The sequence below is a fragment of the Seriola lalandi genome, unplaced genomic scaffold (assembly GCF_002814215.2).
Source record: "Seriola lalandi dorsalis isolate HSWRI2012SDOR001 ecotype SW California unplaced genomic scaffold, Sedor1 jcf7180002053102, whole genome shotgun sequence".
Taxonomy (NCBI): domain Eukaryota; kingdom Metazoa; phylum Chordata; class Actinopteri; order Carangiformes; family Carangidae; genus Seriola; species Seriola lalandi.
Window position 1 is genome coordinate 126,963 of NW_019523655.1, and position 15,313 is coordinate 142,275.

The window sequence follows — 15,313 nt, forward strand, 5'->3', positions numbered from 1 at the left end:
ATTAACATAATGGTTAGATTGGGTGTAGTGGAGCAAACTATACTGCCATCTTTTTTTATTTCTGATTATATTTCATAGTTGTCATAATCCACTTGGGCACACTCACATTACTGTGGAAGATGCATAGCTACAGAGGAGAACTGAAGGTCTCTCCTACCTGAGGTCTGATGACAGTGATGATAGGATGAAACTGAAGCAGTGGATGTACAAGATGAACAGGTTAGGAAAGACAGGGTACTGCATCACAGACATGGTTAATTAGGCCCAAAATGAACCCATACCATATCCTCCATATCATATTCTGAAAGTTTTGAACTGGGTTATGATTCATCCACAGGCCCCTGCTGTGTGAACTGTCTTATTGGGTATGGTGTAATGACTGTATAAGAATTTGCACTTAACCTGAAGTGTGTAAAGTACTGGTTGTATGTTGAGAAAAAGACTTTGCAATACTTCAAGTTTCCTGACAGTATAGAGACAAACACTGATGCATGAAAAAAGAAAAACCGACATAACAATTTTAGTTTCCATCCATTTTATTGAATTTATAGACTTTCAAACAAACTTGTACAAATTGCAAAACAGCTTTTGGTAACACCTCATTGTTTTCTTATTATCATTATTAGGAAATAAATTAAGTGAATAAAAAGTAAACAATGTGAAGAGAGAACATAGAAATACAACAGAAAGAAGAATACCACAAAGAGCAAAAAGAAAGAAAAAGAAGAGGCAACTGTTTTCCACAAAAAGTCAACTGCATCTCATTCGCAGTAGACTGAAGCTGAAGTGCTAACAAGGCTAATCACCGGTCAGCCGAATAGACAACGGAAGTACCTCCAACATTTTGTACTGGCATTGTAACGCAAAGCCTATCTTGAGCTGTCCAGTTTGAAATTGCAGCAATACAACATCAGATTTGTGCTACTTTGCACTGTAATACTGTATTTGCACACCAGGTGGCATCACTGTCACACAACAAAACCGGCTGGTCCTGCCACCCACTCCCAACTCCACCAGTGTTTTATATTCTGTGCCTGAACATTTTGGGTGATGGGAAAGGAGGGTGGCTGGCATTTTCACTATAAATCAACAGGATTATATGGGGGGAAATTATCTTGATGAGAACAAATAATAAATAGACCCAGGAAAGCATCAATATCAGCTCTGTGTGAGAAGCGGCGTGTTTTTGTGTGGGTGTGGGGTTGAGGCACAGGGAGACATAACGGAGTGGAGGAATTGATCTCCACAGGGCGTTATGTTCGGTTATAGCGTGTCCACTGCCAGCAGCATCTCATTTAGCCTCTATAGTTCATACAAGCCGGTCTCTTCACATTCTTTGCAACTCACAGGGAGGTGCACTCTTTCATTGGTTAAATATACAAAATGTGCTTGTGCACAGCAACCGCAAAGTGCACTGCACAAGCTATAATGAGTTTGAACAGTTAAGCTGGAATATAAGAGATGCTGTTTGTGTCTACAGATTTAGCACTGCATGGAAATCTCAGTCTCATTGAAATACACTGGAAGGACTCTCTCTGCTTTTTGAGAGGTCAAGGCAAAACAAATTTTCAATCTCCATTTTGTTTTTCTTACACTGAAAAAGAATTCCTCGAACTCAAGTCACTTTGCCCCTCTACACAGAGAAGGCATTTCCTTACATGACACAGAACCTCAGAAAACCTCAAATGGAATTGGAAGTAAAACCACCAAAAAGATTATTTGTTAATAATATCAAAAATACCAACAAACAGGCAAAAAAATAAAACAGATTGGTCACAGCAAATTTATGTACACATACACATTAAGAAAAGAGCTGTCAGTGGAGTTGGGGAGAAGGTGGGTGAGTGGGGAAGAAAGAGGAGAAAGACTTGGGCAATTAGATAAGCCCTGTATCTTTGCTATACAGGGGAGTTACAGGGGTTGCCGTGATGGCAGACCAAGGACGGACAGGGTAAGAAGGAGCGGGAGAGCCAAGGCTGTATGTTCACCTCTTCTTGGGGGCTTGGGTGGTGCGGGGTGGGGTGACGGGCCGACCAGAATTTACACCACCATACTGGTACTTGGCCTTCTTCTCTGAGGGCTTTAGGATCTTCGGGACACAAACACAGACAGAGAGAGAGAGGACATACTGCATGTGTTAGTGCTTCTGAGATTTTGTGTGCAATATCAAAAGGCAATTAGCATGAATGTACATGTTTTCACCGTACCTGGAAGGAGCACATGAGGGATTCATCAACGCTCATCATGCCGCCTGCATTGTCAAACTCCCCGCAGTAGTTTGGAGCGGAGAAAAGTGTGACCAGTTGGCGTTTGGCAAAGAACTCGTATCCATCCTCCACAACCTGTTAGAAGACACATGGCGTTATTCCAACGCCTACGGCAATCGATACTAAGAAACAGATCTTCGGCTAGTTTCAGACTCCAACTACGCTATCAAGGTTGAGTGTTCAAAACCACCTACACTTGAATCAATATGAAACTTCCAACGCAGAGCCAAAATAGCTGCAGCTAGTGCTTTAGTGCTAGTCGTTTAGTCGTTTAATCAATTAACAGAAAAGTTATAAATTCCAACTCTGATAATCAATTGTCATAGTCATTTATCAGGTAAATGTACCTGCTGCCTTGTGTTACAAATGCAAACAGTAGCTTTTCATTATTTCCATTTTTAAAAAAGCAAAAAAAAAAAGAAAAGATAATAACTGTGTGCTAAATAAAGTTAGAACAAATGATACATGGGGAAAAATAGACAAAATGGGAGCAGGAAATTGTGGGCTACACTGTCGCACTAGGTCTATTAATATGTGGTTGACTCGGGGATCAGTCTTTGTATCAGTCACAGTAATTACTTGTGCCGAAGAGACACAATCTAACGGAGGTGAGCTATCATTAAAGTGCATGGCCTACCGATTTCAAGCCCCTGTGAAAAAAAAAAACACTGTGCAAAATCAATTTGCTTGCTGTGGGCTTCTTGTGTCTACACTCTACATCCAGCCTCTCTACCTTAATTCCCATCGTAATTACCTGGTGGGCTCTGCAGATGAGGTCCAGGTCATGGCGGTTGAGGAACTTGCTGACCACGTCGGCCCCGAAGGTGAATGAGACCCCGCGGTCGTTCTCTCCCCAGCCTTGTACATCCTTATCTGGGTCTGACCATAACAGGTCACACAGCAGGCCTGAGAGACACACACACACACACACAGAGGAGAGGAGAGACGGGAGAGAAAGGGTCACATAAGTCACGAAGGAGATGAAAGAAGAGCATAGACAGATCCAGCTAACTTTGCTGATGTAAGACAGAAGATCAACTGATGTAATAGTTCAGGAAGAGAGGGGCTGGGTGTTTTCATTTAAAGGTAAACTTAAATTCCAAGCAGAAACCCAGAGGAAGTGAACATGTTCAGTTTCAAGGATGAGCATGCACCTAAGTACGTGCAGACACACACACACACACACACACGCACGCATACACACACACACCTGTATCAGGCACATCTGTTGGCCTCATGATCCTGCGAATCTGCTCCATTGACTGCAAATCAGGCGATAGTCCTGAAACAGAAATGAAAGATATTACTTTTGATTGGAGTTACAACAAATATATTTTTTTGAACAAAGCCATCAAAAAGCCACTGTTAAGATTTGGGAGAAGAACAAGAAACAGTGGCTCTCTCACCTCCATGGCAGCAGAAGATCTTCTCATCAATAATAGCAGCAATGGGGAGGCAGTTAAAGCAGTCAGTGAAGGTCTTCCACAACTTAATGTTGAACCTGCGCTTACCTGTTGGAGCATGCAATGATATATTATTGTAACATGATTATATACATACGTCAGGGATGTTTGTGTGCAGGTTGTGTTTACTTCTACCCACACTCATCGTAGAAGCCGTAGATGCGGTTGATAGAAGCACACTCATGGTTGCCCCTGAGCAGAAAAAAGTTCTCTGGGTATTTGATCTTGTAGGCCAGCAGAAGGCAGATGGTTTCCAGGGACTGCTTCCCTCTGTCCACGTAGTCGCCCAGGAAAAGGTAGTTTGCCTCTGGAGGGAAGCCACCATACTCAAACAGCCTCAGCAGATCTGTGTACTGCCCATGGATATCACCTGAGGAGAGGATGTGAGGAGAGTCAGGGGGAAGACAAGGTGTTAATTCGACAGCTTACTGTAGAGGATAAAAGAACAGAAGAAAAAAGAAGCAGAGATCATGAAAAGGTGCTAGAATATTGAATTTAACATAAAAGCTAATTGTCATATTCACCCCCAAGTATGCATACACACAAACTCTTATCTCTCTGAAGCTTTTTTGATTTTAAGAACACACCCAGACATTTAGGTTGGTGGAGATGTATGACTGTGACTATGCTCTTCTGGGACTGCAGCAGCAAGTGAATGGATGCACACACAAAAATGAGCCATTACAGTTGCCATCAGATCAATGCCCCGTAGCCCATGGGAAATGAGAGAGCAAGGGAAAGAACGCTTCGAATCCAGGCTAATCACAAAAAATAAAGGAAGCACATCCACACATCCGCAGAAACTAAGTTTAATTTGAACAGCTCTCCCAGGATTCAGGGTCACCCTCTCCTATCTTTGACATCAGTCAGGCAGTGATGAGCTGGAGGCGCTCTCACCAAAGCATGGGATCTCTGCAGGGGAGCCTCACTTCATCACCTAGCCAAGACCTGCTTCCTTTTATATCCTCTTGCACCAACTTAAGAGCTGCTCTAATTTGGGCTAAGTGCTCCAGACCCAGATGACTGCAGAGAGCCTCGCCAGAATGGCTTGGACAATAATAACAGGCTTTATTGTGACCAAAAACGGAAAGCTAATTCATGGGCCACACTCTTTTTATGGCAATGCTTCATTACAAGATGGCACCAAATATAAATTAAAATGAAATAGGTCTTGTTAAGCTGTGCAGCTGTCTGGCCTTGAGATTAAAATAACCAACAGAAATTGCAACTTTATGCTGGAGTCATGAGCGTGGCTAGCAGGGTTTTTCTATTTCATGGTGCCCGTCAGTGATCTAGGCACCAAAACACAAACCACAACTGGCACCAACCAGGCCCTTTTTTTTTTTTTGCCTGTGTTCAAGGATGGCATGTAAAAGCCCACTATTCTGTGCAAACGAACGATTAAACAAATAGTTATGAATGTTTGAAGTCAAGCTCTGTCTTATACTCAGTGCTTATCTTTGCCAGTTGGATTGTGTTTCACCATCAATCTTTTTTTTTTTCTCGCCCTGGACAAGCAGCCCCCGCTTTCCATCTAGAGTTTTGATGTAAGTACTTGTAACAGTAACAACTTCACAGGCCTTCAAATTAATAATACAATATCAATACTTCAATAAAACAAGTTTTAAAGGATTAAGGCAGTGCTCCAACAACATAATCCAGGTCACTTATCTTGAGTTTCACTTTTTAGAGTGAAAAGTTGATGGTGGGTGGGGATCCCATGTGTCATGAGTATTTTACTAAAACATGAATTATCTTTTTTTTTTTATGATTTCAGTTTTGAAGCAAACGATTCTGGCACTATTTGAATGTTAGTCTGCCACAATAGCAAACTAGTCATGTCTTTGGGTATATAACAGTTTAGGTCTCCATTGTACAATCTAACCAACACGTGCAACACATCTGTGAACTGCCAAAACCTACAAATACCACATAAAAAACACGAGAACACTGACTTTGATCAACAAAGATTTTTTTTTTTGTCTTGGCAGTCAGAAAATGCGGTAAATACAGAGGACTGAGTAAACACCGAGGACATCACACAGAGAACAATAATTCTTGCTTGTGCCTGCACCAAAACAAGAATGGACATGAAGCAATAAACAATTAACCTTGTTCATTTATGCTGCAATTTGCTCAGAAAAGCAAGCGTAGGAACAAAGCCACATTTGGATAATTTGGTAAATCCAGACACATGGCAACATAGACTGTAATCTCTGCAGCAACAGTTGGAGGTGCGTGAACCTTAGCACGGCTAAAACTTCAGCTGAGCTGTGGCTCTGTAGTAAAACCTGGATAAACTGGATTATAAAATAATGCTCTTTTATTCATGGCATACCGAATTATTTCTCAGCTAGTAGAGTGTTGTTTTTGCTTTTTTTCTCCTTCTCCCTCAGAATGATTTAACAGCCAGTATTTGAGTGTCTACCTCCAGAAAAGAGACCTGAGCTTAGTTTTAGACCAACTATCATCAACTTCACACTAAGAGTTGTTGCATGAACTGGTGCAGTTATTGGTGAAGTTATTGCTGTGTACGTGAATTTGTGAGCCTCACCAAGACTTGCTCACCATTGGGTAGCCCACCTGCCTGCCCTCTCTCACACAAGGAATTGTAGGATGACAGTGAATTATTTACTCAGCACTGCCTCTGCAGTGTCAAAACAGTCCAAGAATAGCAGCACAGAGATTTAGGGTTTAAAAAGCAGAGCTAAAGGTGGAAAGCTAAAAAACAAAAGGAGCACTGAACTTCAGGTCAGTGTTATAAATCAACAAGATTCGTCTCAGAAAGACTAGATAATATAAAAGCAAAGGTCATAACACAGGTCTACAATAATAAAAGTACACAATAGTGTATCTTATGTGTGGTATTTAAATTGATTTTCATGGCAAAATATAGGAAATATTTTTACATTCATATTGCATTGCTGTTGTGTACTGAAAGGACAGGCTAATAGATAAATTAAATACGTAACGATTAGATAAAAAACAAAAAAATGCCTATGCCTTTACAATGTAAGGTTGTTATATTAGCATAGTACCAGTAGTATACACTGGAACTTAAGTACCAGTGTCCTAATGCGTGGCTGTAATCAAGCATGCTGTTGCATGACCTTGTGTAGTCAGATAATCAGCTGGCACCCACATAAAAATACAACCGTGACAGTGAGAACAGCTCTGTATAACATTGCTCAGAGCACTTTTCGAAGTGAAAACAACAAACAACAAACTGCTGACTGTCCATAACTGTAACATAGTCTGTCTTTGCTGCTCCAGATGAAATGACACAAAAAACTGCAGAAATTCTATTTATGATATGAAAAATAATATATCCAGTATTTTATTTCAAGTGTTATTTGAAACTTAAAAAGTTTACTTAATAAGAAATTAATACAGTTTGCCGACAATATCCTATGAAAATACAGCTGATGTAGTTAAAATTATTTTCATATTATCAACTCAGTAATAGGTATTTACCAATTTAGTATTGAAATATTTCAGGACAAATACACCAAAGTTGCTACTGTTAAGTCTCCTACATCTGGAGCCACATGTGGCCTTCCTGGCAGTGGATAAGCTTTCTTTCTCTGGACTCACTGTATATTACTCTCTACTTTCTCATTGTCTACTAACATTTGAAAAGATAAGGGATCAACTTTTCAACTTTTCTTAGAATAAAATCTAGTCAGTTGGTCAAACAGTGATGCTGACTGATGCTGAATGTAAAACCAAGTACAGTCAACGCATAGAAATAATCTAGTTTCAGCCTCTGAAGGTAATTTTGATCAAGAAAATAAGAGACCTATTAATTTAAGAAGAGGTTTACAGGTTTTTAAGTCTGTGTCCAACCCCATATCAACACTGAAACAGGTTTTTCTTACCATGATTATTCCTCCTGTTCATACTGGCTATTAACAAATCCCCTCTAAAAAAGTGATTTCAGTGGAAGTGATGGGGGACAAAATCCACAGGCCTTGTAAAAATTGTATTCAGAAGTTAGTGTGAAGCTTAAATTATGCTCGAGCATTCTGAGTTGGGATTTCGTCAGATCAAGCAGGTAGCTTCCAAAGTAACAGTTGTTTTAGAACAAAATTCCCTATTTATGTTTCCCTGGACGGTGTTTTCATGCTGATGTGCAGTGAAAGGACTGCAACAAAATAAGGGAACTTTGTAGCCTATCCTTTAACTTCTGCATTTGAAAACATCGTAGTACATTCTACAATGTTTTCATCTCTTTCTCTTTAGCCTGCGAACTGTTTGTGCTACTTTTCAGTCAGTACTTGTAGTCAAGACAATAATTAAAAGGCATTCAATTCAACTCAGAAATTACACTGCTGACAGCTTAAATGATAAATGTTACCACAGAATGCAAAACTACACACAAACAGTAAAAACAGAACAGCCATGCTTGTGGTCTTTCTTCAGCTAATTCCACACACCAACGAATCGATTACACTTGTTCTAAATCAGTAAGGTTCTATTATGGTTAACATGCAAGTGCTTGGTCATTTTGCAGAGGATTGTGATTACAGGGCACTGTTAATCATGATCGTCTGTCCAGATTATTATAGTAGCCAAATTACAATCTAAAACATGCTCACAATGTCAGTTTGATTGTTATTATTAGTATCATTGCACAAGGAACATCATTGTCAACAACACTGTGTTGGAAAATCCAAATTTATATTATTCTGTTTAGATGAATAAGAAAAACAAACTCTAGCAAAAGATGCTGGCAAAATTGTGCCAGCAGCCTTAAGGTCAACATGTGAGCGAGAGAGTAAGCGCAGAACCTGATCCATGTGACCTTAGTAAATAATTAAAGGCATCCACTGTTAGGTCTTTATAGTCCGTGCTGGTGCTCACAGCCATGGGTTAAAGGCGAGTAATCAGCCTGGGGTTAAAGAAGCAGCAACAGAACAAAGAAAGTAAAAGTGAGACAAAGAAACGTCACACAGTGACAAATAACACCACCTCATACTCATGCATATTTTAGAGTAATGTGCCAGGGTTAGGTCCAAATGGATAAAGGCACTCCAGGCCTTTAAAACCTTTTATTCTGATCACTGTAGTGTCAGACACATGAGTAACATCACTCTCTCAAAATTCCATTTGACAAGAAACAAAATCTAATTACTGCTTCCTATTACCATGTTTATCACTTAAAACACAAATACAGCCATCAGAGGTTGATACAATATGAGGGCTACATAACAACAACCAAACAAAGTAAATGTGTGTGGGAGGAAACTGGCATGAGGAGCGGCACAACTGTACTACATGCATGCACCTGAGCATGTATAGTATATGAGCTTGTGCGCTGTATTTTCAAGGACTGGCACATATATTAGACCGCTCAGAGTTGGTTGCAGTTGCAGCACTACACTGTCAGAAAAGATAAAGCATGTGGGAGTGTGCTGAGATGTGCAGGAGCCTGCTAGAGATAGTGACAGTGGTAGCTAATTCAACTGCTGAGAGGGCGCTAACTTGCGCATGTGAGGTTCTTTGCTCTACTTGGGTTTGTCTATGTTATGTGTGTAAGACAGTGATACAAAATCTCTTCTATTCCCCTACATGTATCCTTCTGTAACATACACAGGCCAGTCAGAGAATAACAGTGACTTAATATATGACCCAGACTGAGGCACTGTTATCCCGTCTTGTTACATAAGTAAACTCTGCGTCAAAGAAATAGATTGCTGCTCTGGGCTGAGCAACCCAGGCTGTGCTCTGCAGAGTGGGAGTTTGCCACTGGTGCACCCGACCCTTCAGAGTCAGAGCTTTCTGTTTGAGTTGCTCTTCAAAAATTAAGATTGCGTAGCTGTTTGATATTTGTCAAGGGTTATAGGCATATGTTCAAGCTGTATACAGTACTTGTAAAATCAATTACTGTACCACAGAAAAAAGCAAATGTAGAAAGTGCTGAAAGATGCTTTTAAAAAGCGAAGAGGCTTTTGTGTTTGGTGCACAGTTTTTAGGCACTAGGCATGGCCATTTCTTATGTCTACTATAGCCTGTCATTACCTTTCATATGATTAATTGCTCACTTGAAGTGTAGTATGTCAATTCCAGCAGTGGGGGAACTGCACAGTGGAACTGCACGCATTTTCTGGAATCAGTTATTTGGCTGGCAGCTAGTGCTTTATTTTCTAAGACATTATTTTCAGATTATGCTTCTAATTTTCCTCCCTGTGCTTGTAAACATCTCAGTTTATAAGAGCTTTAAAGACATGTCACAGTAGAGTACGTTACACAGCACAGAGGGCAACAAGAAGAAAAAGATGAACAAGCAAGTAAACAAGCAAAAATAAGCTTGTGGCTTGAGGTGGTGAGAAAATGACCTGAAACAAAGGCAGAAATACACAACACTGACCACAGATCTTCAGGGGTGCCTCAAGCTCCAGCAGGATGGGCTGACTGAGGAAGATCTCCCTGGATTTGATGCAGAGGCCCCGCACCTCTGCCTCGGTCATCTGGACTATCTTCCCCGGACGACATCCTCGCACTGAAGAGGAGAGACAAGACACCGTCAGTGCTATAAATTCTAATCATCATTGTAAGTGTTAATGCAGCAACTCTGTAAAACCCCAACACCACAAAGTTCATCAGAATGAGGTCACGATAGAATAATTTTTCACCCAAGGGGGAAAAAACTGTTGTGGCAGAGCCACAAAGCAATCTTAAAATCTGATGAGCTGTGGGCGTAATGGTTCTGTAGCTTATAGCTGCTAAGTCTCAGCCATACTTAAAAAATCCACTGCTTAGACTAGGAGAGCAGCTTGCATCTTCAGCAGTAGTGTGGGTTTATTGGCTATGTAGTTGCACTGTTAGCTTAAGCCTGCTTTCTGGGGTTCTGCCACAGCTCTGGGTGCAGATTTATCTCATACCAATGAAAAGAGAAGTGAGAATTGCAAACGTTGGCCACAGTCAGCAGTTGAAATAGTATGAGATATGAAAAGTGAGAATATATATAAAAACTGCTTCCTCATCATATTACCTGGAGGCCAGAGGATGTGCCTAAAGCTAAAGCTTCATTTATTTAAAAAACATCTGTGTCTTTATTTGTTTTATTTATGTTTTGTGTGTTTTATTTCAGTTTTAGACAGCCTGGTTGGTGCAATGCCTCTTAAAGATGGCATCAAAAGAGCACACAATCAGTCACATGGCATCATAGCTACACAACAACAAACTAGTGCTAATGGTAAACACAAGCTGACATGCAAATTAATGAGTACCAGGCAGAGGAATGGTCTTATAATACTGATATGATCAATTGTTCCCTGACAATTGATCCCAAATAGTAAATGGTAACTGGATTGCATTTACATAGCCTTTTTAACTGGAGTCTTGTTTGACGTCACTGGGTGAAGAGGAACCATTGACGATAGAAACAAAAGTGATGAACAAATCCTTGACTGAGGAATTATGTAATAACTAACCATTTTGGTATTGCCTTAAAGCTTGACGCCCACTAAAGGATAGATGAGCCGGGTGAAACAAATGCGTCTTAGTCAGAGAGCAAGTTTTTTTTTTAAAACCCTTTTCCTCCTTGTCTTTTTGTTGCCTTAAAGGATGACAAATTATAGAATGGCCAAACAGGGAGCAGTTTGAAATGGATTAACTGGTGTATTGGTGAGGAATTCCCAATGCATAGTGAATGCATTTTTGTGCATACATAAACGCACACGTGTACACACACATGCTACTTACACACTACACTCAGACTACATCATTGTCACTGTCTCATTAGTCACGTAATCCAACCAAATCTGAGAGAAGAGAGTGAACCAGAGGAATATGGATCCTAACAGACGGTGAATCTGTGAGCCAAAAACTATTCTAGGGCTCCACCAGCCTTAATTAACTGTTGCTTTACGCCATCAATTTTCTTTATCACCCATCTACTGTAGCTGCACTGCTTCACATCCATGTGCTGCGCATGGTGTGAAGCATGAAATTGCAGAAGTAGGGCTCTTCAGTCAACGGCCAGGCCTCATCAGAGCGGAGTGAGTTAAGCTTGGATGCTTAGTCTGCTCGGCTTTAACACTGAACCATTCACTGTTCGCACTTCTGCAGGCTGGCACTTTTAAAAGAGATTACGTCCTTAAGAACATTGAGGGGCAAAGGCTAAAATGAAGCAATGACAAGGATTTGCCACCATCATAAATCAAATCACTGTTTGTGTGTGTGTGTCTAATTCTGTGATTGTACACGTCTGGAGAAAGCGACACAGTGTTTCTTAAGTTTTAATTCCAATGAATAAGCACGCTCACTGACACTTGGGTTTTCCTCAAGACTGCATTTTCTCAGACAGCAAAACATACAGTAAACTATTATGTGATGTTTGGATGCAGAATGAAGGCTAAAGTCCTTTCAGATTTTCTCGTTTAGAAATTCCGCACTGGAGAATTATTAGTCTCTTGATATGGTACGTATGTATTGAGCATAAGAAAATACTAATGACTGTGTTTCACACCAAAACTGATTTTGTATATCTATCTATAATTATATTATGCCCATGAAAAACAGACAGGACTTTGTGGGAAAACATGTAAAGCTAATAAAATAATTCTCTTATTAGAGGGTCACACAAACCTAGAGTAAGATACTGAGAAAATAAACAAGACGACACTGAAACATACTGACAATTTTAAAGCCTGTTTTTCATTTGGGCTACAATGCAGAGTGGATTTGAGATCTAATGATTATTATTTTTATCAGTGACCTCCCCATTACTTTCCTGATCATTCATTTGGTCTGTAAAATGTCAGAAACTGATGAAAAATGCCTATTTCAGTTTGATAAGGCCCAAGTTAACATCTTCAAATAACAACTTCAACAGTCAAAAACCAAAAAGCTTATTGATGTTATGTCACATAAGACAAAGACAGGCAGCAAATCCTCACACTTGAGAAAACGGATCTAGGATTTATTTGGTATTTAAGCTTGAAAGAATGACTCAAAATCGTTGCTGATTCATTTTTGGTTGTGAGACTAGTAAATTAATAATTGTAATCATTTCAGCTCTGGCACATTTTCCTGGTTAGATTCACTGAACGTTTTAGAATAAAAGTTTTCAGACCAGGCACAAGACCACAACTTTATTTTCTTGCATTTATTCCCTTTGGATCCAGACTTTATTAATAAATATCACAGCCTCTCATAGAAATCAACTAGTAAATACTTCTGCTCTGGTGGTGGAATTTCACTGGTAGTCATTTCTTGTAGGGAGACAACCAACATAGAAACTGGGCTGCAAGACTTGTTTTCTATTTGGCATTTATAATACTCCTAAATGATGTGCTCATTAGATTAAATTTCATCATACAACACCAACAACCCATACTTGATTCTAACTCTTTATTAAGTTCACACCACTAACCACAAAGCTGAACAATTATGTAAGAAGCCTGTGGGATGATAAGATCTAAATCAATTAGTCATGTGCAGTCACTTGCTTTATTAGCGTGATAGCGGAGAGAGACACCATCACCACTGTACACCAACAAGATCACAACAAAGCTGACCACTTGTGAAAGACGCCTATGCCAAGTCCAACTTGTATCAGAAATATGAGCAACACAATCAACAAGTCACCACAGTCTGAGCTAAGTGCCGAGGGAATCACAGTGAGTGGAGGACCAACAAGCCTTCTAGATGAGAAAAATGGCAAGCCACAAGTCGCAGTCGCTAGCTGTCAAATAGCAATTACCGCAAAGCTTCAGATGACTGATGATCATGATTGTGTAACACTACAGATGTGATTATGTTTCACAGTTGAGAGTGGAAAATGGGCAAGAAGTTGATTGCAGGCAGTGAAGAAATGTTATTATTTATTTTCAATTATTTTGACCATGTAGGAGCTATGTTAACTCATTTAAAAATTAAACTGCAAGAAACACAAGGCAGTTGCAGAGTGAAAGCATTTTCCAGCAATAATTATAAATACCAAATCTTAACATTTCAGTGCTGGCATAGTGTTTCATCTCCAACAGAGTCACAGATACTGCTGGAAAGTGTGCCAAGGACAGCTGAATTTGCCTTAGTGGTCTGGTCTGACTCAAAGGAGATCTCACAGGGGAACAGAAAACTCCCCGCCTTCTATATGGAAGGTGGACAGCCAACACAAAAGGATTTTTGCACATCTCTATCCCTGCCAAATTCAAAAACCTGCTCCACACGCCCCAACAAAATTCCTTTGATTTACCAAGTACAAAAGCAATAATGTGACTGTGAACACAGCAGTGCAAGACAATTAGTTTAACCTGTAGATATGAACAATTTTGAGAACAGGTCAGAGAAACACATGGTGCTTCTTCTACCTCTTCTAATTTTGCAATGTCCTACATTTGTGCATTGTTACTCACCTGTACTAACAGACTGACAGTGAATGTGTGTGCATCATGGGCCCTGTGTGTATGAGTACACTGAATCACAGCAACCTGCCCATTAAAACACACCTACAAACCCAGTGAGGAGTGGGCAACACAAGGTAAAATTGCCTTACAGAAATTATACTACCTTACAAGTCAAATTTGTCCAGGATGTAGTGATAAAAACATTCAATATAAGATGAAAGGATTATGTTTATATTTGAGCTTTAATCTTAAATACAGGTCTATTTCTACAGTTGCTTTATCTGTTGAGAGATTCCTCTTCGCAATAATGTGATATTAACCAGGTCACTATCAGAAATTGAACAACTCTCAGTACCGCGGATATGGAGCAAAAATTAACCGTGTCAAGGACAAGAGCACTGCTGAAAATCGGTGTTGATGGCTTAGGAAAAAAAACTTAACCTGCGTGATCGATGCGAACGTTAACGCCATGACCAATGATTCTAGCTTTGATATTAATGTTACTTCGAACAGGACAAACGTCCCAGCCCCTCCTCGATACATACCAACCGTACATAATATGGCAAATAAATGAGCCAGAATACAGCGAAAAAACACAAGGCAGAAAGTTAAATTACATGCTAAAGTAAAGACCACGACACGATAAAAATAAGTTGCCACGGGTAACGTAGCTATTACTGCGAAAACTGAGAAATGTAGGCGTTTACCGCTGACAGTGTTTATAAACATGGCCAGCTAACGGTAACGTTAACCAGAGCTAGCCGGGGATACACCGTTACGATTGGCTGACGTTAGCCCCACTAGCTAACACTTTCCTGCGTTTTCTGAGGCAACCGCGGTAGTTAAAGAATAAATCTGACGCCGGGCTTATTGACCCCAAACCGCTAACTCTGTATAATGCTACAGACTGTGATAAAGTTGTTCACCTTCCAGGAGCCGAGAGATGAGGCTGTCCACGTTCAATTCACCCTCCGCCATCTTCAAACTGATGTTGTACAGTGTGGGCCGGTTCGATTCTCCCTCACAAACACCAAGAGGCGCTGTTGTCAAGAAAACAGTAACGGTAGATGATGGAGTAACTACTTTACACCCACTTTTTTTTAAATGACCTAAAATACAGGCATACTTTCCCTTGTGTCTGCAGTGGTATTCAGAATCCTTTACCTTTACAAGAAAAATGAAACGAATTAAAAATCTTTAACTACTAAAGAGTTGTCAGCAAAGTGTA

The 15,313-nt window shown here is 40.1% G+C and overlaps 1 protein-coding gene across 1 annotated transcript; it reads right to left on the reverse strand.

Annotated features, from left to right (window-relative positions):
* Positions 1-518: 518 nt before the first annotated feature.
* On the reverse strand, positions 519-15,126 carry LOC111651017 (serine/threonine-protein phosphatase PP1-beta catalytic subunit-like). Its single transcript, XM_023400980.2, has 8 exons — positions 15,012-15,126; positions 10,101-10,232; positions 3,870-4,100; positions 3,674-3,778; positions 3,478-3,549; positions 3,022-3,173; positions 2,208-2,342; positions 519-2,089 (listed from the first exon to the last, which is right to left on the reverse strand). The coding sequence occupies exons 1-8, from the start codon at positions 15,061-15,063 to the stop codon at positions 1,985-1,987; spliced, it is 984 nt and encodes a 327-aa protein (XP_023256748.1). The 5' UTR covers positions 15,064-15,126; the 3' UTR covers positions 519-1,984.
* Between the last annotated feature and the right edge of the window lie 187 nt (positions 15,127-15,313).